This window comes from Hyaena hyaena, unplaced genomic scaffold (assembly GCF_003009895.1).
Source record: "Hyaena hyaena isolate Hyena2069 unplaced genomic scaffold, ASM300989v1 scaffold_366, whole genome shotgun sequence".
Classification (NCBI taxonomy): Eukaryota; Metazoa; Chordata; class Mammalia; order Carnivora; family Hyaenidae; genus Hyaena; species Hyaena hyaena.
This window is the reverse complement of record NW_024080999.1, coordinates 1,181,445-1,207,786: the sequence shown is the minus strand read 5'-3', so window position 1 is coordinate 1,207,786 and position 26,342 is coordinate 1,181,445. Positions and strand designations below refer to the sequence as shown.

Below are 26,342 nucleotides of genomic sequence, written 5' to 3'. Positions count from 1 at the left end.
TAGGTCCCATCAGGATTGCACCTAGAGTGAAAAGCAAAGGTCACTGCCATAGTAATGTAGGGAGGAGTCTAGGTTTGTCAATATTGTGGCACCCATGGCATACACAAATGTCAGCAAATGAAATGCCATCTGGCATAGCACCTGCCACACAGGAGGAGAATCTGAAGTCACTGAAGATAAGCTTTACCATTCATTACCTAGAGCACAACACTCATCTTTGCTTCCTCAAGCCTATCCAAATTATAAGAGGAGTACTGTTTCTTGCCATTGCTCCAACTTCTGACCTTCCTTAAAAGGCAGGCCTAAGTTTTGATGTCATTGCCATAAGGATGCTGGTGATATGAGTCATTGGGCCATTCATGGTATAGATGACTAGTTCTGACTACTTTTCCCACTTAGTAATGTTCTGCTGTTTTATCAACTGAAGATCTCTGATCAACTGTGGTAAAAACCATATTCATAAAGAAAAACAAAGCTTTCATTAAAGGTAAAGGAATCCAACTAGCATATTTGGGATTTTCAGTGCTTTTTAGAATATTCACTTCATGGGCAAAGGCAAAAACAAAAAAAGGAAGAAAGAAAAGCTAAGAACAATGTCATACAAGAAATAAATAAGCAGGGGCACCGGGGTGGCTCAGTCGGTTAAGCTTCTGACTTCGGCTCAGGTCATGATCTCACGGTTTGTGAGTTTGAGCCCTATATCGGGCTCTGTGCTGACAGCTCAGAGCCGAGAGCCTGCTTCGGTTTCTGTGTCTCCCTCTCTCTGCCCCTCCCTTGCTCTTGCTCTGTCTGTCTCTCTCTCTCAAAAATAACTAAACATTAAAAAATTTAAAAAAACAAAAAATAAATAAGTAAGCAAACCCAAACCCAAACAAAACCAACAGAAGCAAAACAAATTCTCCAGAAAGACACACACAACTTTTCCGGGACTGCCATCAATGCACCAATATTACGACTAGGTGAAGAGCCAGTATCCCGGAATATTTATTTTCAATTGATCTTCTCAAGTATTTTTTCAGTTTAAGCAAATGATTACTCCTTATAAGAGGTCTAATTTTCCTCTAGTTGCTGGCTCCTTGAACACTACCAGAACACAACAAGCCCTCTGACACTTCCTAACCATTTTTCACATGGTTTGACATATCCAGTCCCTTTGACAGCTGGCCGCCCTCTCCTGGGATCACTTTGGTTTTCTGGATCTCTTCTGAAAGAACCCCCTAGAATAAAATGCATATGCTGGGTGTTGACATTCTAGAGTAGAGAGCAGAATACAAACGTTTGCCTAGAATTAAGAAACTAGCAGCATGTGAAATTTGGATTAAAGCATCCCTTAAAGCCAAGTTCAGCCATGGATTGTCTTCAACTCCATACCCAGTCTTTCTCCCCACCACACTTGCACACTGCTGGTATTTAAGCCATAATGAGGGATCGAGTTCCTCAACGTTTTCTCCAAGTATGAGCACAAGGTCAGGGCTTAGGAAATTAGTAATAGCAATTGTGGTAATGACATATCATTGCAGGCGGTATGCAAGGCACTGTATGGTAAGAGCCAAGTCAGTAATTTCAGCAGAATAGAGGTTTTATGCAGAATTGACGCTCCGCTGCTGTTTTCTATGACCCAAGACCTGTTTTCTTAGCTTTCTGTTTGTTGATGGTGTAAGTAACGATGCTGAAAAAGCAAAAACACTGTCTGACTCAAGTAACTCTCTGGTAGACACAAAAGTGATGTCTCAACAGAAAGGGAAAGGCCAGTGTACCCACAACTCTGCACAGTTCTATAATTCTACAAATGGCTTCTTGTGACATAATACACCACAAGATGAGGTTTATATCACTAGAATTTCAGCATGGAATTACCTCTTTAATATACATATCATTTAAGGGTACTTTAATACATAACTTAAAAACAGTCGCACAGAGAGAAAATGTTTTAGTCTTTCCTTTCTCTCTCCACCTAACCTCAAAAAGTTCTCGTTAAGGATGTGGTGTCGTAATATACATTCCAAACATTAGTTTCTTATTACCCATTTGCCTGATGTTTATCCCATTATTTTCCATCATAATCATGGATGCAAGCTTATCTTGGGGTAGCATGAACTTTTTAAAGTAGATGGTGGTACAGAAGAAAAATGTGTGTTTCTGTCTTTCTTTTTTATACTAGACCTTTGACAAGTATCTTCTACTTGGGCTTCATTTTTTTTTTTTTTTTTTTTTTTTTTTNTATACTAGACCTTTGACAAGTATCTTCTACTTGGGCTTCTTTTTTTTTTTTTTTTTTTTTTTTTTTACATTGAGAGGATCAGACAGTAGTATGAAATAAGCACCATGAGCAATTTCTGACCATGGTGACTGGTTATCTGCGATTGGTAGCACCACTGAGTCAGCTCTGTGTGAAGTAAGAAGGGAAGATGATCGTGGCCATGCATAACCCCTGCCAGGAATGCCCTACAGTGATGCTGTCCTCTTCATATGGCATCGTTAGGGGAGCCGTTCTCATTCTCTATACCGTTGGAAGTCATTTTAACAAAAAGCAACTGGGCGAGCAAATAAAAATAAATTAAATTTCGGGGCGCCTGGGTGGCTTAGTCGGTTAAGCGTCCGACTTTCGCTTAGGTCATGATCTCGCGGTTCATGGGTTTGAGCCCCGCGTCGGGTTCTGTGCTGACTGCCAGCTCAGAGCCTGGAGCCTGTTTCAGTCTGTGACTCCCTCTCTCTCTGACCCTCCCCTGCTCACGCTGTCTCCCTCTCTCTCTCCTAGAAATAAATAAAACATTAAAAAAATAAATAAATAAATTAAATTTTTGCCTGTCACTGTGCTTAAGTGTCCCGATCTGAACGTGTGATGCTTGGTAATTATAATCAAAGTGGTTCCTTTTTGGGTAATTTCCTGTATTCACTGCCACACCGCTGCTGTTTACCACCATTAAATATGAGGCCTGAGGAGCGGTAATTTGAAGAGACAAACGTTCACTTTCAATGTTTGCTGGGGAGGAAGAGGCAGGGAGTGGAAAATTCTAAGATAGGAAAACGCAGAGAGTGTATTTCCTTACTAAAGATGGCTCAAAAAATAGAAAAATAAAAGGTCAAACTATAAAGAGTTCACAAAAGAAATATGGATATAAAATCTTCACAATTATTCGTGAAGAGGGGAGGACAGTCTGCTGTTTTCAAGACAACGACTGAGTACAAAGTGCCACGGAATGGGCTCTGACACTGGGAGCCTGCACCCTCATTCTGTGCTCCCGTTTGTCATGCTCACTTTTATTCTTCCTGCCCTTGTGGGATGATGGTTGCTGGGCTGCTGACTTTTGTTTGTGTCTTGTTATTCAAAGGCACCACATCTGATTGGTTGGTTTACTGTCATTAATGAATATTTACTCAAAATGTAAGGCTTTCTCTTCTGAAAACATCAGCTCCCGGCAACTGCCAGCATGGCCTGGACAAGCCATTCCACACACTCAATGTTTCCCCCCAAGCAGTCGTACTGAACTTTTCAAAAAGTGAGATATTGTATCTTTTAATATTGAATAATGTAAAACACTAACCCTTCTAACCTGACATAATAATGGCAGCAAAACATAAAAAAGTCCTTTTTTACTGATGGATGTGGGGGGGGGGGATGGGCATGGAGGAGGACACTTGTGGGGATGAACACTGAGTGTTATGTGGAAACTAATTTGACAATAAACTATTTGTAAAAAAAAATAAAATAAAATAAAAGTCCTTTTTTTTTTTTAATCATTACATAATCTCTTCCTTCAACTGAGGTCGTTTCCATGTGAAAGCAGCAATACGATTCTCATCGTTGCTTTAGTGTTTCCCCCAGAGACTCCTTTCCTTCTCTGGCAGGATATATCCAGTAATATTAATATTCTACCCATTAATGCCAAAATTAAAATACACTGTACTTTACACAGAATGTGACATCTGTCCTTTTCTCGTTTCACCTGAACGTAAAATTTCCTGGCTATAATGGCTAGTTATAGTTGGGTCTCTCATAGTCTTTTCATTTATGAAACACAAAATAACCCAAAGCTGAATAGATCTTGCTGATATTACTTTCCCTCTGTCTCTGTCTTTTTTTTTTTTTTTTTTTAATTTTAGGTGGAGGGAGGAAAAATTATTTAAAATAAATTATATTTACATGATGGTAGTTTTCCAATAAAAGTTTTTTTAATATTTATTTTTTTTCTTTGAGAGAGAGACAGAGTGAGCAGGGGAGGTGCAGAGAGAGAGAGGGAGACACAGAACCTGAAGCAGGCTCCAGGCTCTGAGCCATCAGCACAGAGCCCGACATGGGGCTCGAACTCACGAACGGTGAGATCATGACCTTAGCTGAAGTCAGATGCCTAACCAACCGAGCCACCCAAGCACTCCTCCATTAAAATGTTTTAAAATCCACCATCCTCTTGTATTGAAGAAACAACCACACCATTTCACAGACCAGCAAGGAAATCAGGACCAAGGGCATTCTGTGATCTGCTTCAAGTAGGACAATCAGTTGTCCGGTCAAGGTCATAGAGCACAAGCAGAAGGAAGTTCCTGCTCCCATCCTGTGGCTTCAGTCCAATATAGGGACGTTAGTTGATGGCAACTAATTATCCAACCAGACATTTGCATTTGGGACACACAAGTGCTCAATTAACATTTACTGAATATTGGATTGCTTCGTAGATTAAAATCATAATGGTTCTCAGCCAATTAAAACAGATCAAACACAGAAAAATACCAAAATTGAAAATATGTCCATTTGACTATATCCTGAGGTATTTACTCAACCAACACTTACTGAATAACCCACTACCTGCTAAGATCTCTGCAGAGTGGAGAAACCAAAAGATAATGAGACATCCTCCTTGACATTGAGGAATTCACCAATTAATTACTGAAGGAAAAATTTTATACCACAATGTGATCAGTGATATGATAGAAAAAAGAATCGAGTGCAATAGAAACACAGAAGAAAAAGGTCTTAAAGTGAGAAATTTTCAGGAGTTTCCAACTTAAGTTTAAGCTTGAAGGATGAGGAAGATTACTCCAGGCTCAGATAGGGGAGGGGATCGGAGATGATACAGATGTTTTGCAACACCAGACAGTACCGGTGCTCAGTAAGTTGAAGGAATACAAAAAGGGAGGGATAGCACTGACTGTAGCCAGTGTTGTGCTGGCAAACCAGTTCTCTGGAGGGAAATAAAACCCTGATACATAGCAAATGTCAATTTGTGTGGAGTGCATGCTCCCACATGGGCAATTTCAAACTACCAACATGACATCGCTGGTCACACGGAGGTGGAAATATGCACACGTGGCATTTGCCAGCTAGTATGAGCCAAGTCCAGCCCACTGTGGACTGCAGAGCACTCTGTAAGTATCTGTGGAATGAAGGAGCCTATAAATGGATGAATGAACAAACTACTTGATTTCAGGCCTAGGACTAATATGGTCAAAGGCTCAGAGATTTGAGTATTAATAAGAAGCTCTGTGAGGTGTATCAGGGGGAGAGAGTGAATGGGAAGTTGAGTTGGATGTAGAATGCAGGTTCTAGAGTATGCCTTTTCTCAAAAGGTAGGAGGGCATCATCAAAGCTCTTGAAGGGGCAGAGTATCAGGACTCGATCTATATTTTAGATGTGCCTTTAGCCATAATTCCTTAAGACTATTCTTTGCCTCAGAGTATGAACACAAATGTGAATGGTTAAATCCTTACAAAAATTCTAATATGTGGAAGAGCTAAAGCCTTCCTTTTAATGAAACATAAGTGTAAGAAATCCTTCAACATTCTTACTATATCGCTGGAAATTATTTCTTTATTCAATCAAAAGGAGTCCCGATGAAGCTTCAACCAACAGAGGCAAGTCAATGTTGAAGCACAGGATACATGTGATCTCAAATGTAAAGGCATAAAGCAAAGGAGAAAAATGGATTATATGATGTCTGACTGGCTAAGTCACACAGGATACAAAGAAATTACTTTAAAAGGCTGCCATGACACTCAACCCTCTTCCTCTCCGTAGACTCTTTATGTCTCATATTTGGGCTTGTCTATAGACACTGCCCCAAATTTATGGCTTTACTTTTTGAGACCAGCAGGTGCTTTTCTACACTAGAAAGCTGAACCGTGAATATACCTTACCTGGAGATATTGTCAGGTGAGCAGGCAGAGATGCTGGTCTCCATGCTATCGGAGCTGTCTAGGCTCAAAGTATCAAAGGCCTGGTCCTTGTAGCTGTGATCAGGATAGTGGAAACTGTTCAAGTAGACATTTGATTCAGATGCTGTGCGGTTGTAAAATTCAGAAGGTTTCTGCCTTTGTCCTTCACTCATCTGCTGGTGATTATACCCTGAGGGAAGAGCCATAAATATGTTAGTATGCCTCATGTTTCAGCCTTAGATCTTCTGAGAGTCAAACCAGCAACCCAAAACATCTGCCTGTGAAACTTGGGCCTTAGTCTAATTTGTTTTGAAGCCAAGAAGATCAAAGACACAGCATCATGCTCAGTGCAAGCAAGAGTTTCAGAGGGGTGGGCTTGCAAGTGATCTTTTTGGTCAGAGGATCATCTCACATGTCCCTTTGCCGTTCCCACATCTCAGCTCAACTGAGAATAATACGTCAGCACGCATGAAAACAAAAAAAGCAAAAACAAAACAAAACGGAAACACAATTCAAGGCCTGTATCTTCTAAAAATAGCTGGGTTCAAGTGAAGCAAGATGACTCCCAGTGACAAGCGACAGCAGGGTCTTAGGGCAGTCACTTGTTCAACAGGATTCCAGTGGAAGGAGGACTCGATCAGGTCATAAAACAGCAGGTGGATCATCTAGGTGCCATATTTAAGAATCTTGGGTCTCACTCATATTGTCACGAGCACTTTTAATCTACTAAAAATCCAACCTGTGTATTTTTCTCATTCCTCATTTTTCAACTTCTCCGGTCCGCCAATTATTGAAAACCTTTGCAGTGAACAATCCTCCCAATGGCTGTGCTCCTCCTAATTAATGTATGTGAAACTCTCTTCTTCTTCCACCTTGACTGTCAGCCCTCAGCTAGTTGCTGGTATTGACCATACAAAACTGTAGAACTCACGTCAATAGCAGCAAAAATGCCATCAGTAAGAGGCTTGTTCCTTACCCTGGTACTTGGTCAGCGGGTGTGTTAGGTCTTGGCTTTACTCTGAGTTACCGCTATGGCTTGTTTTCTGGTGGGTGCTTTTAGGCAATGCAAACTAAGTTATTCTTCCTTTCAATTCTCTCATTACCATATACGTAGGAAGCAGGGATCATAATGACAAACCAATTCCTCAATTTATGAAAAAGATGCTTCTCTAGCCAGTAGTAGTTTGAAATCTCTTTCTCCCTTATCAAATTTACTACCGGACCTACTGAGAGTTTATACCTTGACCATCTGAAGTTTGCCTCTTTCCTTGTACTCTACTGACCTTCAGTGAGGCTTTTAATTGGTAACGAAATGGTCAAAACAGCAGCCAGAGGGTGAAAGAAGGGCAGCGATTCCAAAGAGCTTCCTCAGCTAACAGTTGAACATTTCCATTCAAAAGCAGGGCCACATCCATGAGGCTTTAGTAAAGCATGGTCCACCAACAATTTCTGTAAAATGATTTTAGTTCTACACAGAGTTTGCATGCCAAACTATTTGGAGTGGTTTTAGATATTTAAGTGAAAATATGTTAGTTCAGATTATGGCATTTCCAGGAAAATGTTTCCTTAATATAAGCTATAATTGTAAATTACAAATACGTATGTAAAAGCTACAGGTCACTGAGCCAATGGAAGACACAACACAAAAAAAGCACACCATGAGACTTTAGATAGAATATCATTATTTGTAATGATTAATGCAGAAAGCATGAAATGAAGCCAGTACATTCATAAGCGTGGAGTTTGTGCCTTTATAAAAAAAGCATTACTCAAATATTTACCTTTGATACTTGAACTTTTGGAATTACTAATTGCTCCTGTTAAATTGTTTCCAGTTATTCGTTACGAAAAGGAGGGGGACAAAACAAAAACACCAGAAATTATTTGAAAAAGTCACACATGTATCTTTCCTTATGCTTTCAAAAAAGGCTTGTTGGCAAAGAAAACTTCTGCATTGGCCCTGAGTATATGGAAGCCATTTCCCTGTTAGTATGAAAAACAAATCCCTAAAAGACAGCCACGTAATTTAAAACGTATGAGAATTATCTCCTTGGCAATGACATGCACCACAATCTCCTCTTCCCTTTCGGTTTTTCATAATGAGAGAAGGCCAATCCCTATAATGCAACCAACACCTTCTTGGAAAAGCAGAGAAGACGGCAAGTATATTTCTTCTTAAAGTAACTGTGTGTCCTCATCCTCGGATCTCCCTGGATTTTTTTTTTTTCAAAAGTCACAGAATAAGAACATGACTTTACAACCTTCAGGTGAGGTAGACATTAGACTAAAACGATTCAGATTTTTCAGACGTGGGCACAAGGGACAGCTGTGTCACAACATGTACTGTGCTAAGGACTGTGAACATCATAAATCCCCCAGATCACCTCAACACTTGTTGAGGTTTGGCTCTATGTTTGAGAGAACTTTCCTCCACTCTGGTGGTAGGCTAAGTACCTTAGAGTTTCATTGCAATTTTAGTAAAGAGTCTTCTGCTAATGAGCATATGCTTCCCAGTGCAAGAGTTTTGTTTCCTGTGGATCAGCATGAGTGGAAATGTTCTACCTCATGAAGGGGCCTGTTTCTCCCAACTGGCAGCACTTCACTAATCACAGTGAACTCAACTATCACCTGGATTAGACTACTGCCTTCTGAACAACTTCAAGAACGTAAGTCACTTCTGCAATCACAAATAAGGGCAGGGACCTCGTTCCTGTGATCCTGGAATTGCACCAGCGTGCTTCCAAATAGCTGGTGTTGGGATTCAGGCTCTGGCCTGTCTGCCCAAAGGTACAGATACTTCTGATGGAGGGAACACTTGAGGAGAGCGGCAGACCAGAGGAAACCCTGGTAGAAGGTCCAAGAAGAACTCTTCCTGCCATTAGGTGGTCCTAGAACAGGTGCAAGCTTTAACGGAGGGGACACATGTGTCCTGGTCACCACAGGATCCCCATTCATTTAGTACAGAGATGTCATGAATTAAAGAGCCACTGAATCAATTCATCTTCTCATCTGTAAATTCCAGCTTGAGTAGTGGCTAGCTAAGGAAGTGGGACACACCTACTGTGTGGGATGGGGTAGAGTAAGCACCCTGGGAAAAATGAGACTTCCCCAATCTCTGAGACTACTCATTTTTTTGTTTTTTTTTGTTTTTAAATTATGTAGCAAGAGTAACATTCAGCAGCGGGACAGCAACTGAAAAACAAAAAGGGCCTTTTAATGCTCTAAATCCTTTCTATCCAGGCAGAAATAGCCATTTGAGGGGGTGTTTATAAGGTTTATAAAGTAAGACCTGACAATGTCTGAGGCTCATCGCTAAGCATAGCACATGCAAAGAACCCAAACCAGCTCAACTCTCTTCACTGTCCGAGAGAGCCAGCAGAATAGATGTGCAAAGCCCATTTGTTATTATTATTATTAATTATTATTACTATTATTTTTTTCAATTTTTGCCTATCTATGAATTCTGGGCCCATTAGACCTGGAAACTCCTTTTGAGTTGACCACTGTAAAACATATAGCCTTGCCAATATCTTCCCAATGTGTGTTGTATATTTTAAGTGGTTATCTGGGCTTAATATAGAAAATGAGGTGACTTAAAACTATCACCTTTAAGAGGATAAAACTAATCTGTATTTCTGACAAGTTAGCCTATCATAGCTCACCTGCTGAGAAATTCATTCTTCCTAACCATAGTCCACAGCCAGGAGATGAAGGTACAGGGCGAGTCAGGGATGAAGGAGAATGATGGAGAAAGGGAGAAAGAGACAAGATCAAAAAAGGATGACAGTGGACAGGAAAAATATACAACACTTCCAACATGCAGTCATTGACAGTGTTAGTAACACCACCAGATCAACAAGGCAAGATGTTTTCCCATTTCTAGGTTAAATCTGAGTTTACAAGGCAAATGTTTTCCCATTTCTAGGTTTAAATCTGAGAAAGACTTGAGAAGTCAAAAAACAATAAGCTCATGATACAGACATACAGTTAGTGGAAAAAAAAATCAATAACATCTTTCACACATACTCGTCGACCAGAAAACAGGGAGAATAAAAACCAGATCATAACAATAAGACACTTCCTTTTCCCAAGCAGACAGCAACAAATAGGTTTTAAGAGCCAGGGTTTACAAAACTGCCATTCAATTACTTGAGGCGCAGTCCATCACACTTCATAAGCAGTCCGTCCTCTGACATCCTGCACTACTGGCTAGCCACAGTATGAGCATCATATTTATTCAAGCCAGTCATTTAAACTGGTTTTTACTCGCCACGAGGTCTTACTTCTAAAAGAGACTCAAACAGAGCCGATAGGTAGGAGCGTCCTGAATCCTTCCCTCCTCCCATGCAGCCCATCTTATTTATGCCTGGCCTTCGGAAAGCAGAAACATCATGTTTTACATGTGGCCTAGACTCGTGCCTACTCTTGTCTCTAGCTCGGTTCTGAATCTTACAAAGCAATGCTTCCACAGCGCTCATGTTTTCTGTGCGGTCTGACCTTGAAATAAGATACCGAAACAATGGTGGTCATGCCGCTGCTTGTGCATGAGCAGCAGCTGCGCTCGCGTTGCGTTTCTAGCAAACGGGCAACAATCTTTCCCTACTGTGTGAAAGGAATGATCATGAGATTCAAAGTTCACTATTTTGCAGTTTCAAATCTGATCAATTTCTTAAAGATGCCTCCACAATGACCTTTCACCACTTGCTGGCAACAAAAGCAGCACACAGGGAGGTTGTCATACCTTTCCTGGACTTTCCTGCATGTAACGGAAGACAGAAGGACAAAGATTTCATTCATTCTAAAGCTTACAAAGGACCAGGTCACAAGTTGTACAAAAGCCAATAACCATTACAACTTTTAGAGTTGAGTTCCTGGGCTCTGTGCTCTAAACTCAGCTCTCAAAGACCTTTGTTTGCATGATTCACGTGGTCAGTTTTATGAAAACAGTGTTGATCGAAGGAAGGCTTATACTTACACCATTGTCCTTGATGTATCCGTTATGAATAAGCAGCAAAAAAACACAGTGCATTTAAGTTAATTGTGTAAATCCCCCCCAATGATAAAATCTATAAGATTTGAGTTAATGAAAATGGGTTAAGTGCAATTTGTTCAAAACCATGGAGTTTTACTTGTTTGCTATTTCAGTGAAGCCAGCAAGGTACTAGTCAAGCCATTCTAAATGAAATAGTGATTCATCTCTCCTGGTCTGTGTGGGCTACCTGGATGGGCTTAGTGGAAAATCTTGCCAACTTTAACGCTCCAGGGTGGCTCTAAGAACTGCAGTCCCCGTCCCCTCCTCCTCTGGCTTCCCAAGACACATCACACCAGATGTGTGGATCAACACACACTAGATGGTTCTCTACTTCCTCAGAGGCTCTCTCTTCGGCACATGAAATTCTTCAAGAAGGACCCCACTTTAGAGCTGCAGGAGGAAGAATGAAGCTGCCATCTGCCCAGATGCTCAAAAGTGAAGTGCATCGATGAAGAACCAGAGCAAAGAGACAGGTCAAGGTCAATGGATTTTGCAGAGTACATCCTAATGTGACCTAAGAGAATCGGCTCACTTTTCCTATATGAACCTAGCATGGGGATTCCCATCATTTGATGACAAAAAGAGATTAGAAAAAGATCAAATATCCTTCAGTTTTGCCATATTCTCTTAAGAATCCTCTTACATGATAATGTTAATAGTTCTTGAATTTACAAATCTCTCCATTTAGTATGATAAAATATAAATGTTTTATAAGATAAAATGTAAAAAAAATATAAATGTTTTATGTTTGTAAAAACATAAAATATGGCATTGTGGCCAATCCAAGCTTTGATGTCTTCAGCCAGTGGGCAAAATACATTTAAAAAGTCTATAAATATCCGAGAAAAATGCTTTCACAGAAAATAGACTTGGACCACAAGTGAATAATGATGAATGACAGCCAAAATATGAAGACTCATTTATGTTTACTATTTATAAATCATAAGAGATATTTTAGCTTATTAGGAAATTATAGTAAAGAAAATAAGAGAAGCTTAATCAATTGTATTCGATTCACATGTTAACACTGTCTACCTTTCATGTGTTATAAACCTCTCTTATGAATATTACAACCTCTATTAACTCTTAAATCGCTTCTAGTATTGATTCAAAAACCTCATTCAAGTGTTATACTATATGTATATAATATACACATACACACATTTTTTTATATACCAAAATTCATATATGTATACAATATGTATTTATATGGATTTCTTTTCTTAATGTTTATTTATTTTGCGAGAGAGTGAGTGCAGAGGAGGGGCAGAGGGAAGGAGAGAGAGACTCCAAAATAGGCTCCACACTGTCAGTGCAGAGCCCAATGTGGGGCTTCATCTCATCAACCATGAAATCATGGCTTGAGCTAAAAATCAAGAGTAAGACACTTAACTGAGCGAGCAACCCTCACACCCCTATTTATATAAATATTTTTCTTTTCTTTTCTATTGTTTTTTTCTTTTTCTTTCTTTTTTTTTTTTTTTTTTTGCAGGGAACCAGTGATTATCCCCTGGTACCACTGGCAGAAGGGCTGAACAGTCGGAACTGAATCCCAGCCTGCTTGGAGGGAAGCGTTCTAATCTCACGAATGCATGAATGCATTCAGAGTCCAAGTGCCCACCCCTCCGTCAGCATTCTCCTTTATATCCTGGGCATTCCTCCACTGCTGCATTTATCATATTTTATTTAAATCGTCTGCTATGTGTCTTTCTTCCTCACTGGACTATAAGCATGTCAGGGCTGACTGTGTCATTCATTTGTGTTCTTGGTCTCAAGCACCAGGCCTGCTCAGAAGTCAGGGTCTATATAAACTACTGACCTAGGTGCCTGTGTTAACAGACATCTAATCCACTCAATGAGCAGCTCACCTCTGGAACAGCATTCTAGTAATTTCTCCTAGCCCCACAAAGACTATTCGACAACCTCATTATAAATGCAATGTACTATTACAAAAAAATAAGAGATGCTGAGAATCAAGGTCTGCCTGAAACCTAACAATCACGTAGAATAAAAGCTCAAACCACCTTAAAAGGCCTTAGGGACTTCTGCTCTGGACTGCTAGTGTTCTGTTTACTGTGTCAGCTCAATGAGTCTTCAGCATGTTTCAACAGCATGGCTTAGCCACAGACCAGTTAAGTGGCTTGGTTAAGTGCCCTGGTGATCTTTCTGGATCTCAGTGGTCTCTCTTTTCTGTCTACCAATGAGGTTAGTAATGCTCTAGGGGCCTTCTTGTTTTGAGAATTCTATTGAATTTATAAAGGACAGTGGGCATGTTTAAAAGGTACCAGCCATCCATTTAATAGAAAAAGTTACTTTAGTACCACAGTAAGGAGATATAGATCCTTCCCCCAAGAATACTCATTAAGAATGAAACTGAGCATCTGATCTCCTCTCCAATCGATCCCCAACCTTGTTTTTGCTCTCCCCACCCCCCACCCCCCCCACCGAGAAATTTGGATGCTTTAACAAAAGCCACAATTTAGGATTTAAAAGGCGCTTACCTCTGAGCATCCTCCGAGATTCGGAGTCTTTGGTCATGGTTGCCAGTGAGTGAGGCATCACGCTGCCGCAGCTGTTGCTCTGTCCCAGGGGCAGGTGAGCCTGTGAGAACCGGGAGGAAACACTTCAGGCAAACCGCAGGCCAAACGGTCCTTCGGGACATGGCCACATCCCCGTCTCCACAGCTCCAATGCAAGCGCACAGGGTAGGGAAGGCGGGAAGGAGGAACGAATGGGTCCCATTTATTCACTCTACATGGCAATGGCCGGTCACCGATCCTTCCAAGGAGCTCCATGTCAGGCTCGACACCACAGTAATTTCTCCAGTGGCAGCAATTCCAAAAATGAAGACAGATGGGGAAACATTGTCCAAAACCACCTTAGAGAACAACTCAAAGTTCTTCATGCATAAGGAGCCGAGGGCAGATGCAGGGACAAGAATGCATGCACATCATGCACAAAGAAGAGAAGATCTATACTTGTTACAAGTGCACCAATTTCTGTCTCCCCGTGGCAACTGGAGAAACCTATCAACTACCCCCAAGGGTTTAGTACTCTTTCAAAACAGAAAGCCCTTAGTGTAAAATACACTCAGAACACCAGTTTATAAAATAGATTCAAACAAAGTTACTCTGGCTAAGGGCAAGGGAAGGGCCCCAAAGCCTGGCCCACTCAGAACCTCCTTCTCATCTGCCTCCCCCCTCTTTCTGCAATGACGCCCTGGACATGTCAGCAAAACATGAGTGAGGACTCAAGGGTGACACCTGAGTCTAGCTTCACGGCTAACCAGCTGAGGGCACTTCCCTTCTTTATCCCTCAATTTGTCCATATTTACGATGCAGAAAATAAGGATCACCTCTACTGAATAGTGCTGCTGGATTTTAAAATGAGGCAATCCACATAAAGGGTTTAGTCCAGGGTCAGGCACATAGAAATGACTCTCAATAAATATTTGTTACTATTCCTGGTACCCAGAGCTTCTATCTACCAATTTCCAGATTTGGGAGGCAGTCAATGGAATCTGTCACCTAAGTGAACGTGACCCACCACTTGTGTGGTGGTGGAAGAAACACCCTGGACCGGGTCCTTTGGTCCCAGTGAGTACACTTCCAAACGTCCTCTGAATAAGACAGAAAATGTAGTATACTTATATGTCTGCCCAATAAGCAAACTTAATGGTTTATTTTTCAGCATTTTCTTTAAGAGCCTTTGCACGTTGGTCAACATTAGGACAAAGAGACTCACTGACCGAAGCCCATGGTTCACCCCACGTCCTACCTTTGGGGTGGTGCTTCTCCCCATAGTAGCACTGCTGAAATGTGGGGATATGGAAGGTGTGGTTTTCTTTCGAGGCAAAGTGTCACTCAGATAGAGGCCTTCTTTATGCTGTTTTTTCCTTTCTTCCAGACTTCTAAAATGCTTTAAATGCAAATGTAAAGCAGAACAGCAAAACTTGACTAATTGCAACAGGTTACTGAGGAAATTAAGAAGTATGCATTCACAAAGAAGTTTTGGGATTTTAACACAGAATTAAAAAAAAAATTCATCTTACACTTGTGGTCACTTACAGACTAGGGCTAGCATTTGGTAAGATACACTGGAAGACACTGGAAGAATGTATTATTGGACCTAGAAACTTAAAAAATAAATCCACCTTTCACTTTCATAGTTAGTACCTGTTGCCTTGGGGCCTCAGGACAACTTAAAATTATTATGATGGCCTCCATGCGGTTGGCGGAACAGCCAAAGCAAGTAAGCAGTTTCTCCCCTTGTCTGTCTGGATAGTTCTGTGTGCTGGCACAGATCCCAGTGTGAGGAGAACAAGGAAAGGGAGAAGGAAGAAGATGGAGAGAAAGAGCGAGTAAACAGGGAAGTTGTTTTAAAGTTGGTATATTATTTTAATTACATATAAACACTCCAAATCCATGTAACGTTTCCATATAAGGCATCCTTCTAGATTACCCTTTTATTTAAAATAAGATCTTAGTTGGGAAACCCCTGTAGTAGTCCCTCACGTTTAAAAATCCTCTTGTTGACTATTTCTTTATTTTTTTATATATATTCCTAAGGCAAAATGTTTGCCAACTTGAAATTTATCCAAATTTTTCTTAGCCTCCTGCCAAAGGTCTTACCTAGTAGTATAGTTAATTCCTAATTATAGGCTCATAGGGTTGGATCATTTTTATACTAAGCTCAAGCTTTGGAAATACATAAAAATTAATGCAAATTTGAGTTACCAAATTTATGATCAATTTTCAAAATATGCCAATCATGAAAAATATCTACATGTTAACCTCATAATTATTTATTTATGCTAGTTAATATTTATTAACCTAAAAGTAGTGAGGAGATATAGCCCTTTAACAAAAGGTAAAAGGCAGTAAAGACAACTTGAAGAAAAGTAATGGCTGGGGTTGCCTGGGTGGCTCGGTCGGTTAAGCATCTGACTTCGGCTCAGGTCATGATCTCACGGTTCGTGAGTTCAAGCCCCGTGTCGGGCTCTGTGCTGACAGCTTAGAGCCTGGAGCCTGATTCAGATTCTGTGTCTCCCTCTCTCTGCCCCTCCTCTGCTCACGCTCTGTCTGTCTTTCTCTCTCTCTCAAAAATAAATAAACATTAAAAAAAAAAAAAAGAAAGAAAGAAAAGTAACAGCTGGGCATAGCAAACCAGGGCTCATCTAATTTGGGGATCTAGTGATTATGATTCCTTAGCATCTTCTGGGGCCAAATTCATATCGAAATTTGGTTATAGTTGAAAGGAACCTCAAAACATATTTTTTGAATATCCACACATGAATATGCACTAATGTACTCAAAGAAGGGTGACATTCATAATAATGAATTGCTTATTTAAAATGCAGTCAATAAAAAACTATGAAGCAAATGCATTTTTTGTGTGTGTGTGTGGTGTGACGCTGGACAAGCTATTTACCTCAGGCACTAAGGAGTTCATTCTTATTTCACAGGATTATTAGAAGAAAGAAATGAGATATTTATTTGTAAAATATTTAGCAAATTTTGACACATAGCAAGGGCATGGGGTCTATTATTATGACTTCAGTAATGTGTAAGAAAAATATTTTGTGTTGACCCAGCAACTTTTTATACCATGGGTTTCATGGAAATAATTATTATCCTTTTAAAAATGCCTGAGAGAAGTTGCAATATTTTGGTTGAAGGGGAACTGAAGCATGAGCATGTGAAACCTATCTAGCTTGAACATATCAAAAGTCAGGAGAGGGCAATCAAGTATCGAAGTTTATAGCAATCCCCACACCCTTAAAAAATACAAAATGCCCTAAAAACAAAAACAAAAACAAAAGAAAACCCAACCAAACGAAAGCAAACCCAGCAAATGATTATGTACTTGTGTTTTTAAGGACACCTTTGGAAAAGCCGATGGAAAGATTCCACATAAGTAACTTTGTTGTCAAGGTCAAGCTCTCACTCTTTGAGTATCTTTGTCTAGTTACCTGTTGCTCCAGCTGCTGGGGCTGCCTTCTGTGTTTCTTAGCTGGTAGAGGAGGAGGTGTGTCATTTAAAGGGAAAGGATCGACAGATGGAGCCAGGACTTCGGGCCAAGGGGCTGATGGAGGTTGAGTGATAGGATGAGGAGAAAGGGTGGAAGGAAACATAAATCCAGAACAGACAGGTGATCTTTGCTTTATAGGAGAAAGAAAAAGTATATATGTGTTCATAGGAAATGAAAGAATTAGACAAAGAAATGAAATCGATAATCTCATTAGTCTGTTCTCTTGTATTTTAATCGAGAAGTCACAAATGATGGGCAGTATCTTTCAATTTAGTCTCTTGTTAAAATCCCACTGTGCGAGCAACCTGGATCAGTTGGAAGGTATTTTAATTTGCTATTATTTGCCCCTACCCAGGTGTTTTTAAAAGCCATTAAAAAAAAATCCATACTGCACAAGACGACAGAAAACAAAATCAAACTGGAAAAGCAATTCAAACTAACAATTTTAGGAAGGCTTTTTAGCTTCTATGAAAACGATGTCAGGTTAGAGTGCTCAGATCTAGAGTTTATGGTTTTGAACTTAATTCTCCTAGTACTCCACTCTGTACCATACATCTCATGATTTATAGTTTCACGAGTGACAGGGAAGGACCTCCAACTACTATGTTTTTCAAACTCAGCAGCACTCTGGCCCGCTGGTCAACCAGACGGTATATTGGTCACACACACCTTCGCTATCAGGTAACCATGGGTTAATCTTTGACACGAGGAAAGCAGTGAATGAATGAAATGTCATGCCAACACACCTCTTTATTTTGTGGCTGGCTCACCGGCACAGCTGTGGGAGGCCCAGTGGCAACAGCATCAGCATCAGCAGGGAACTGAGAGGAAGGGGATAGATTCGTGGAATTGACACATGGCTCATTAATTTCATTTACATTGATATAGCCCTAAAAGGAGGAATTCAGAAGTTAAACACAAAGAAAGCAAAAGCTGAGGCATGCAAGAGTATTAATGCTCCCAGTACAATGGAGTTAGCTTTGAGCGGCACAGCCAAATATCTGTGGTATTACCAAATGTTTCATTAAGGGAATCATCAGCCATTAAAATGGATTTACGATGCTCAATCTTGAAAAATGATATGCCAAACATAACAAATACGCTTTTGGGAGGTGAAATCAGGATGATTATATTATAAATAACCCATGCCTTCGATTTCAAAATATCCAGAGGTATCAGCTATTCATTCCGTTGATTGAATGAGGGCATCACTATACAACATTTAAAATGATCACATACACGAAAATCTGAGATATAAAATTTATAGTGCAATCACTCATACTTTAAGAGCTTTTCCCACAAATCTTTAGTTTTAGATTTGCCCCTTTTCTTCTGTTTCCTGATGAGTTAGAGGGTGAGTAACAGTAGGCTGAGGGCTTCTGGGTTTTGTTCGAAGACATTTCATAAGTAGTAATTTATTCGTAATGGAATCTAGCTCTCAGGCGTCACACCTAAACGAGAATAAAAGGGATACTTGTCCTCTCATGAGCCTTCCCTAGCAAGACAAATGTGTACACACACACACACACACACACACACACACACACACACACTCCCTAAGGTGGAGTTGTAGCTCGAGGCTATTTCAATTCAAAGTGGCTTCCCCAACTCTCCACTCTACCCCAGGACAGAGAATTGCTCATGGACTTTGAAGTTTAATGATTCAGTTCGAGCTTCGGCTTAGAGAAAATGTCTGTGAGTCAAAACCTGCAAAAATCAAAACTCCTCAATTTATATATGAGGAAAAGGCGCTTATAAATTTTCATGGAAAATAATTGTACAGACCAATCATGATTTTCACCACACCAACAAAACAGTAGGAAAAAACAGAATGGCGAATACAGAAGAGTACGTCTCTTTTAAAAGTAAAATTGAGTTAAATTTGACACTTGGGTTCTTCTATTAGCCCCTCAATCCTTTAAAATAGTGGCTCCAGGATAGGTAAGATATCATGGTTCTGGGGAAGCAAAATTTCAGGCTGGAAAGCAAGGTTTTACTGAGAATTCATAATTACGGCAATTTGAGAAAGCTAAAGTTGACTATTTTATAAAACTGTAGGGTTCAAAAATGCTGCAGAGTATAGTCTTGCATTTCACAGCAATAGATACCATGTAAAGTTTCATAAGATTAAATTGAAGAAAGGAAGTTGATCACTGGGTTTTTAGATTTTACTTTCTATTTGATAACGAATGAGAATGAAGAGTCACCACTTTTCAATTATTCTTTTGCTTAGTTGACAGTGCAGCCCTTCAAAACCAAGATTTGATTCTTCACATGTCATGGACCATAGGACCTAACTCATATGCCATTCATCAAAAGTGGGACTTGTTTTAAAAGAGTTAGATATAAGTTAATCACTCCTTAAAAAAATAGAGAGAGTGAGGGACGGAAACAGTGAGAGAGAGAGAGGGGCAGAAAGGAAGAAATTCAAAATTCCCGTGAGTCAAGTCGTCTCAGTCCATGAAAGAGAACACAGCTACTCAACAAACACAGAACTGGAGACGTACAAAACATCAACAAGCCAAATGGGTTTTGGGCACCAGGAAATCTGCAGAGAAAAAGAACAATTCATCAACGGAAAAGGAAAGATTTTATTATTATACGAAGAGGTAGAAAGATCCAAGAGCCTATCTAATTCATTTGGATGCCACAGCGCCTCAAACTCAGTATGTCCAGAATCAAACTGCACTTCTCCCCTTTTAACCTATGCTTTTCCCTGTCTTCATTACCTCAGGAAAAGGTCCTCACCATCCAGCTCATTATTCAAACGGGAAAAATGGCATCATTCCCAATACCTCCCTTAATTTACTTCATCCTCATATCCAATATATCAGCAAGAACTGTGAACTCTGCTCCAGAATATATATCCACATCCAGCTGATTCTCTCCATCTTTCTGCCATTGTGTGACGACAAGCCACCAGCATTTCCAGCTTACACGTCTGCAGTCACCTCCTTCCTGGTTCTTCCACTTCCCCTCCGACTCCTCAGAACCCAGTAGAGCAGCCCAGAGTGATACTTAACAAATGGACATCAAAGAAGGTCATTTCCCTGCTTAATACCACTCACTCAGTGACTTCCCAGCCACATACGATACGCCATGTTTCTTTAACATGCCTCATACGAGCTGGTCCCTGCCCACCTCGCTGACATTCTCTCATTCTACCCCACTCCAACCACTATTACCTTTGTTCACTGAATCTGCCAGTTCTGTGTTCTGAATAATGGAGGGAAACTATAAACCTGAATCATCTAATAAAGCTCTTGTGGAAATAGTTCAAACTGCTTCTGAGATACACATCATTCATACTTATTATGTGATAAGCATTTACTTCATATACCCCTCCCCCCCCCCACAGTACGCCCTATGTAGGAAGTCTTAGCTCTGCTGCCTTTTAAATAGATATTTAATAAATAAAGTAGTTTTTTGGTTCTTACACACATTTTTATACAGAAGCAACTTTTTTTCTTTAGCTTTTTGGAAAAAATAAATACAGAGAAACTTATTTTGTATTGGAACAGATGATAGCACCACTTGTGGTCGACATAGCATAATATGCAAACTTGCTGAAAAACTGTACTGGACACCTGAAATTAATGTAACATGGTGTGTCAGCTATGCTAAAAAAATAACAACTATTTTCTTTCTCAGTCAGGGTTATAACTTTCCAAATTAGACTTAAAATATTCCCCCATTGTAATAGTGTAGCTCCATAAGATATTTCCGAAAGAAGGATGTTTGGAATAAAAAGTGTGTGTAGCTTCATGTAAATAGGATTTTCTAATTTAAGGAGGGAAATAGCAGAAACAACATTGTGGGGGGGCGGGAGGGGAGGAGACAGAGAGAAGGAAGAAACCAGACTATCTTCTCAAGTATGCAGAGGCATTTTTTAGGTGTTATCAGACTTAGGAGAAGGAGATATAAAGTAAGAAAGAGGAGGAACTGAAAAAGAAAATTGCAGAGAAGATAATTTAAGACTAGTCTTGGTTTAGGAGCACCTGGGAGGCTCAGTTGGTTAAGCGTCTGACTTCGGCCAGGTCATGATCTTATGGTTCATGAGTTCGAGCCCTGCATCCAGCTTTATGCTGATAGCTCGCAGCCTGGAGCCTGGTTCAGATTCTGTGTCTCCTTCTCTCTCTGCCCTTCCCCTACTCACACTCTGTCTCTCTCTCTCAAAAAATGAATAAACGTTAAAAAAAAAAAAAAAAAAACTAGTCTTGGTTTAGATTCCAACTTGTTTGAAACTCCACATTAACCCACAATGTCACTGTCATGCATATTCTATACACACACATACACGCGCGCACATGCACACGCACATGCTCACACACACACAGTGCATCTGCATTGGACACAAAGATAATCCCTGAAATCCTCAAAGCATAAATAAAAGGCAGGGAAACCATCAAAACGCTGAATGCTTTCTAAGTTACTTAAGTGAATGTTTTCCTCTTTAGCTGATCACATAAAACTGAGGCACATCTCTTGATTTCTAAGGTACTACAAGCGGACATGTAAAATCATGGCTTACCTCTTTTAGAGTACTGGGGTTGACGGGAAACCCTTTTCCCCCAGAGAGGCTGGAGTATTTCTTTTCCAAATTACAAAGATTTTCCTTTTCCTGAGAGAACACAAAATCTATTAAGTTTAGTCAATCTTAGATTTCCCTGATGACTAATGACAGCAAGCATTTCTTCATGTGACTTACTGTCTCTTCATATATCTTCTTTGGTGAAGTGTTTGTATTCAGTTCTTTTGTCTGTTTTTTTTTTAATGTTATGTATTGAGTGTTTATTCATCATTATTGAGTTGTAGGAGCCTTTAATATATTCTAGGTATAAGTCTTCTGTCATTCCCTCTTTAAGAAACCTGTGCTTATCCCAAGGCCAGGGAAGTATACTTGCAGTCCTACATTTTTTCCTCTTATCACTTTAATTTTTATGTTGAAGGCTCCAATTGGCCTTGAGTTAATTTATATGCATGGTGTGAGGACAGATGTGTTAGGGTTCTTTTTTTCCCCCATGTTTACCCAGTTGATCCAGCACTGTTTGTTAGAAAGACTTTCCTTTCTCCACTGGATTATCTTGGAGCCCTTTGTCAAAAATCAATAGACAGTATATGTGTGGGTCTATTTCTGGATCTTCTGCTTGCTTCCATTGATCTGTATGTCTGGCTATGTGTCAGCACCACATCACTTTAAGTACTCTAGCTTTAGAGGTGACCTTGAAATCAAATAGTATAAATCCTCCCACTTTGTTCTTGTTCAAAGTTATTCTGGCTCTTCTATGCCCTTGGCATTTTCGTACAGAGTTGCTTCTCATTACTTGTAATTCTTATGCTCTATACAAATTGTCGTGAACACTGAATTAGTAAATACTGAACCATTGTTCTTATGGAAAAGACAGAGTTGGGTTACTGGGCTTCTGGTAAAATCATTTCATCAACTGACCAGTACATAATTTTGCTTTATGTGTGTTTATGTTCAAAGGGATCTTATTTAATATATATTGTTGATTACTAACCACTTAACTCACAGCTAACAGCACTATAATTCATGCTTGAATGAAGCTCATTTAACAAATGCATTTTTTTTTTCCTTAAGGCACATCACAATCTTCCTGCCCTTAGGAACATTAGACAGTACATTAGCACTATGCTCGGGGGTATTTTAAATAGCAAAATCAACCAACAAGCACAAAATATGTGAAAACAGCATGAAATTGCCCACCAAAAAAACACTACGGCACACAAAGGCAGAGTATTGCTTTGTTCAACCTCAGCTGAAATCCTCAAAGCTGGGATGGTGTATGCCGACTGATTACAAATTGTCACCACTCTGCACACATCCATCAATGAACTGTAAGACAAGTATTGATTTGGGGGCTACAAATAAATCTTAGTGAGCCAGCAAAGTCACAAATATGGACTCCATAAATAAGGCAGATCAACCGTAAATTTTAGCATCAACTTGTGTTAATTTTTATAGAAGAGTCTGTTGGGATTTTTATTGAAATTGAGATATATCCAGGGGCACCTGGGTGGCTCAGTCAGTTGAACATTCAACTTCAGCCCAGGTCATGATCTCATGGTTCATGAGTTTGAGCCCTGCATCGGACTCTGCGCTGACAGCTCAGAGCCTGGAGACTGCTTTGGAATTGCGTCTCCCTTTCTCTCAGCCCCTCCCCGCTCATTTTTTTCCCTCTCTATCTCTCTCAAAATAAATAAACATTAAAAATGTTTTGTAAAGGGGCGTCTAGGTGGCTTAGTCGGTTAAGCGTCCGACTTTCGCTTAGGTCATGATCTCGCGGTTCGTGGGTTCGAGCCCCGCGTCGGGCTCTGTGCTGACTGCCAGCTCAGAGCCTGGAGCCTGTTTCAGAGTCTGTGACTCCCCCTCTCTCTGACCCTCCCCTGCTCATGCTGTCTCTCTCTCTCTCTCCTAGAAATAAATAAAACATTAAAAAAAAGTTGTAATTAATAAAAATGTTTTGTAAAGATTGAGATATACCTATAGGTCAATTTAGGAAGATATAAACCATAACCTTTAGGCCACAATTTTTATAATACAATTATATTTGATATATTTTAATGAGGGAGTTGCATTTCTATGATTGCGATTACCCATTTAAAAAAAATCTCTCTCTTAAGGACTTTTCCCTTATTTTTGTTAAAAGTTCAGAAACGACTTAAATAGTACATATGACACTAATTTAAGCTGTGTCTTTGACTATTACATGTAAAAGGTGGTCGGGAGGTTAGTGCAAGCAGAGTTCACTCACGGAGCAGGAGACAGAGATGGAAAATATACATCCGTTCAGAGATTTGTAGGTGCTGAAGAAGCAGGAGGGGGGGAGCTATCACGGGTCTGTCTGGGCTACACAGGCACCTTGAGCGAACTTCTAATTCTATGTGATGGAACAATTTTGTCTCTCTTCTCAACCTAAACATAGCTAAGTAGCTAAGATGAGAATACTGCAGCTATGTTTCTTCTAGGTGGGACCATGGTATAGCCTCATTCTTTAATCCACCATTCTTTCTCCTGCACCCCATTCTGGGTCCGTCTCATGTTTTCAGGATCCCAAGTGCCACATCCTAGGTAGTGGCCTGGATACATGGCTCCGTTCTGAGACTAGCCCCATTAACGTTAATTCTTGGTGTCTTAGACCTGATATTAGGCCACAGACTATGTCAGAAAATCAGGCTGCAGGTTGGGCAAAAGAATCCCTTTATATTCAGCCATGTTAGGTGCTGGGCAGATGGGAACATAGTCTCTTTGGTGAGGATGATCTTGTCACCCAGGCAGGGTGTCTCCCTAGTTAATTAAGCCCAATGTGGCAATTGCCCAGAAGACCCACATGCAAATAATTGGAGTTAAAAATACAGCAGCAGCTGAGCCAAATATTTGATAACAGCAAAAAAAGCAGAGTATGTTCTGCCTCTTCGATGAAAAATATGATTTTTTTTTAAAAGAAGAAGATCAGAAAATGTACATATTTTCCATCATTTGAATTTTCACACTGTGGAAAAAGCATGAGGATAATGTCCTTTTTGAATTATAGTTAATTATTCGCAGATCATCAGCTTATTAATGGGGAGGATGAAATAAAATGTACATTAAGAAGCTTCTCTAAGTGATAACTCACTGTTCTCAATGAAAAGGTACTTGCTTTGAAGGAAGAAACTTTCCCCGAGTCGGCACCTGAGTTTTATCGCAACCAATGCGGAAAAGGAAATACTTACTCTCTGCAACATCATTATTAAATTATTCTTTTCTTTTACAAAATGATCTTGCTCTCTCTGAGCCTGCTGAACAATGTGGTTGGCTTGCTTTTTCAAGGCAGAAATCTTTTCCTGCAGGGGAAAACATGATCAGATGTAGACGCATGTTAGACAATTCCAAAGTGTGCCAGCACGTTCTGGAAAAAGGAAGGAAGTGTTTACACCTGGATCAGTCATGGCCACATTTTCGTTGGTGGTAGGCAGTGATTGTTATTACCCAGAGACTGGGAGGTAGTTTCTTTGAGGTGCCAAGCTCAAGGCTTTTCTTTACTTCAGATCAATACAGTCCAGGTGATTTAAAAATCTATTTGAAGAATCCAGAAGTCAACAGGAAATCTTGTTTTAGACTATAAATGAATTTTTGACATCAGCTTGGGAGATGCCTCATGGAAAAAATAACAATGGAATTTCTTATTTAAACTGAGAGCTTATGAAGACACCTTCTTCATCTTCTTCTCCCTCAATTTTATTGGTTTAGTACAGAGCACTGGAATGGGAGTCTAAGTTTTGGAACAAGAGGTGAATTCTGGGCTGGACATCTGGGTGCAGGCATTGGGTGGAGTCAACAAAGTGCATGGCATTCCATGGGGCTATTTCTAATGGTTGTAAGCTACCAGTAGCTTTAGAACTATGAGCAATGGAAACAGAAAATTCCAAAACAGACTTTGTTCACGGAATTAGTCTAGTTACTAGGATTGCAAAAGCAAGTAACTTAAAACAAATATCTAAATTTCTGATGTTCTCTCCCTTGGATTCCACTTATGTGAAAAACTCAGATACTATTCATAAATGCACCTTTAGCATCAAGTAATGATAACTAGAACACAGGTCTGTTTATCTAGCTTGGAGGGACACGTGGTATGTAGATGGCAGGCTCCACAATCTGTCCAGTGTCATACGTGGTGGAACACGCAGAGATGTTCAGATATAAGGATTGTAGACGGGGGGTGCGGGGGGTAGATTTGGATTTTTTACATTAAATGATGCCTGTCTAAAGTACCTTTCTGGTGACAATGTTCCGTTGATATTCAGCCACTTCACGCAGGAGTTGTTGGGTCAGGTTCTCCTTTTCCTCATCCAGGCGGCTCTCATGCTCAAGCTGCTGGAATTCCAGATCTTCAAAGTGCTTGCTCTCCACGTCCAACAAGTCGGCATCCTTTGGAGGAAACGAAACGAAAACAAGACATACCAGAAAGGCTGCAGCCTTCTTCACATGAAGAAAAAAAAATTAGTAAAAGCAAACAGTCCAAAATACCTTCTCAATTACTAAACTGACCAGGGTTGGAACATGATAATCCTCTCTTTTGGAGTTAAATCCCAGAGCTGTGGCTGTTAGAACGGGATTGAAAGGAACT

At 40.1% G+C, this 26,342-nt stretch overlaps 1 protein-coding gene across 11 annotated transcripts in view; it reads right to left on the bottom strand.

The window, feature by feature from the left end:
- PHLDB2 (pleckstrin homology like domain family B member 2) overlaps window positions 1-26,342 on the bottom strand; it is a 225,666-nt gene that overhangs the window by 14,655 nt on the left and 184,669 nt on the right. For 4 of the 11 annotated variants that reach the window (XM_039250363.1, XM_039250371.1, XM_039250370.1 and 1 more), the window contains 9 exons: window positions 25,988-26,143; window positions 24,949-25,059; window positions 21,743-21,832; window positions 17,958-18,101; window positions 14,959-15,099; window positions 13,684-13,783; window positions 9,813-9,833; window positions 7,932-7,967; window positions 6,133-6,340 (listed from right to left, as the gene is read on the bottom strand). In XM_039250363.1, coding sequence (XP_039106294.1) covers window positions 6,133-6,340; window positions 7,932-7,967; window positions 9,813-9,833; window positions 13,684-13,783; window positions 14,959-15,099; window positions 17,958-18,101; window positions 21,743-21,832; window positions 24,949-25,059; window positions 25,988-26,143 — 1,007 coding nt within the window. The remainder of the gene's footprint in view (window positions 1-6,132; window positions 6,341-7,931; window positions 7,968-9,812; window positions 9,834-13,683; window positions 13,784-14,958; window positions 15,100-17,957; window positions 18,102-21,742; window positions 21,833-24,948; window positions 25,060-25,987; window positions 26,144-26,342) is intronic. The other 7 variants (XM_039250366.1, XM_039250373.1, XM_039250367.1 and 4 more) reach the window with 6 other exon arrangements.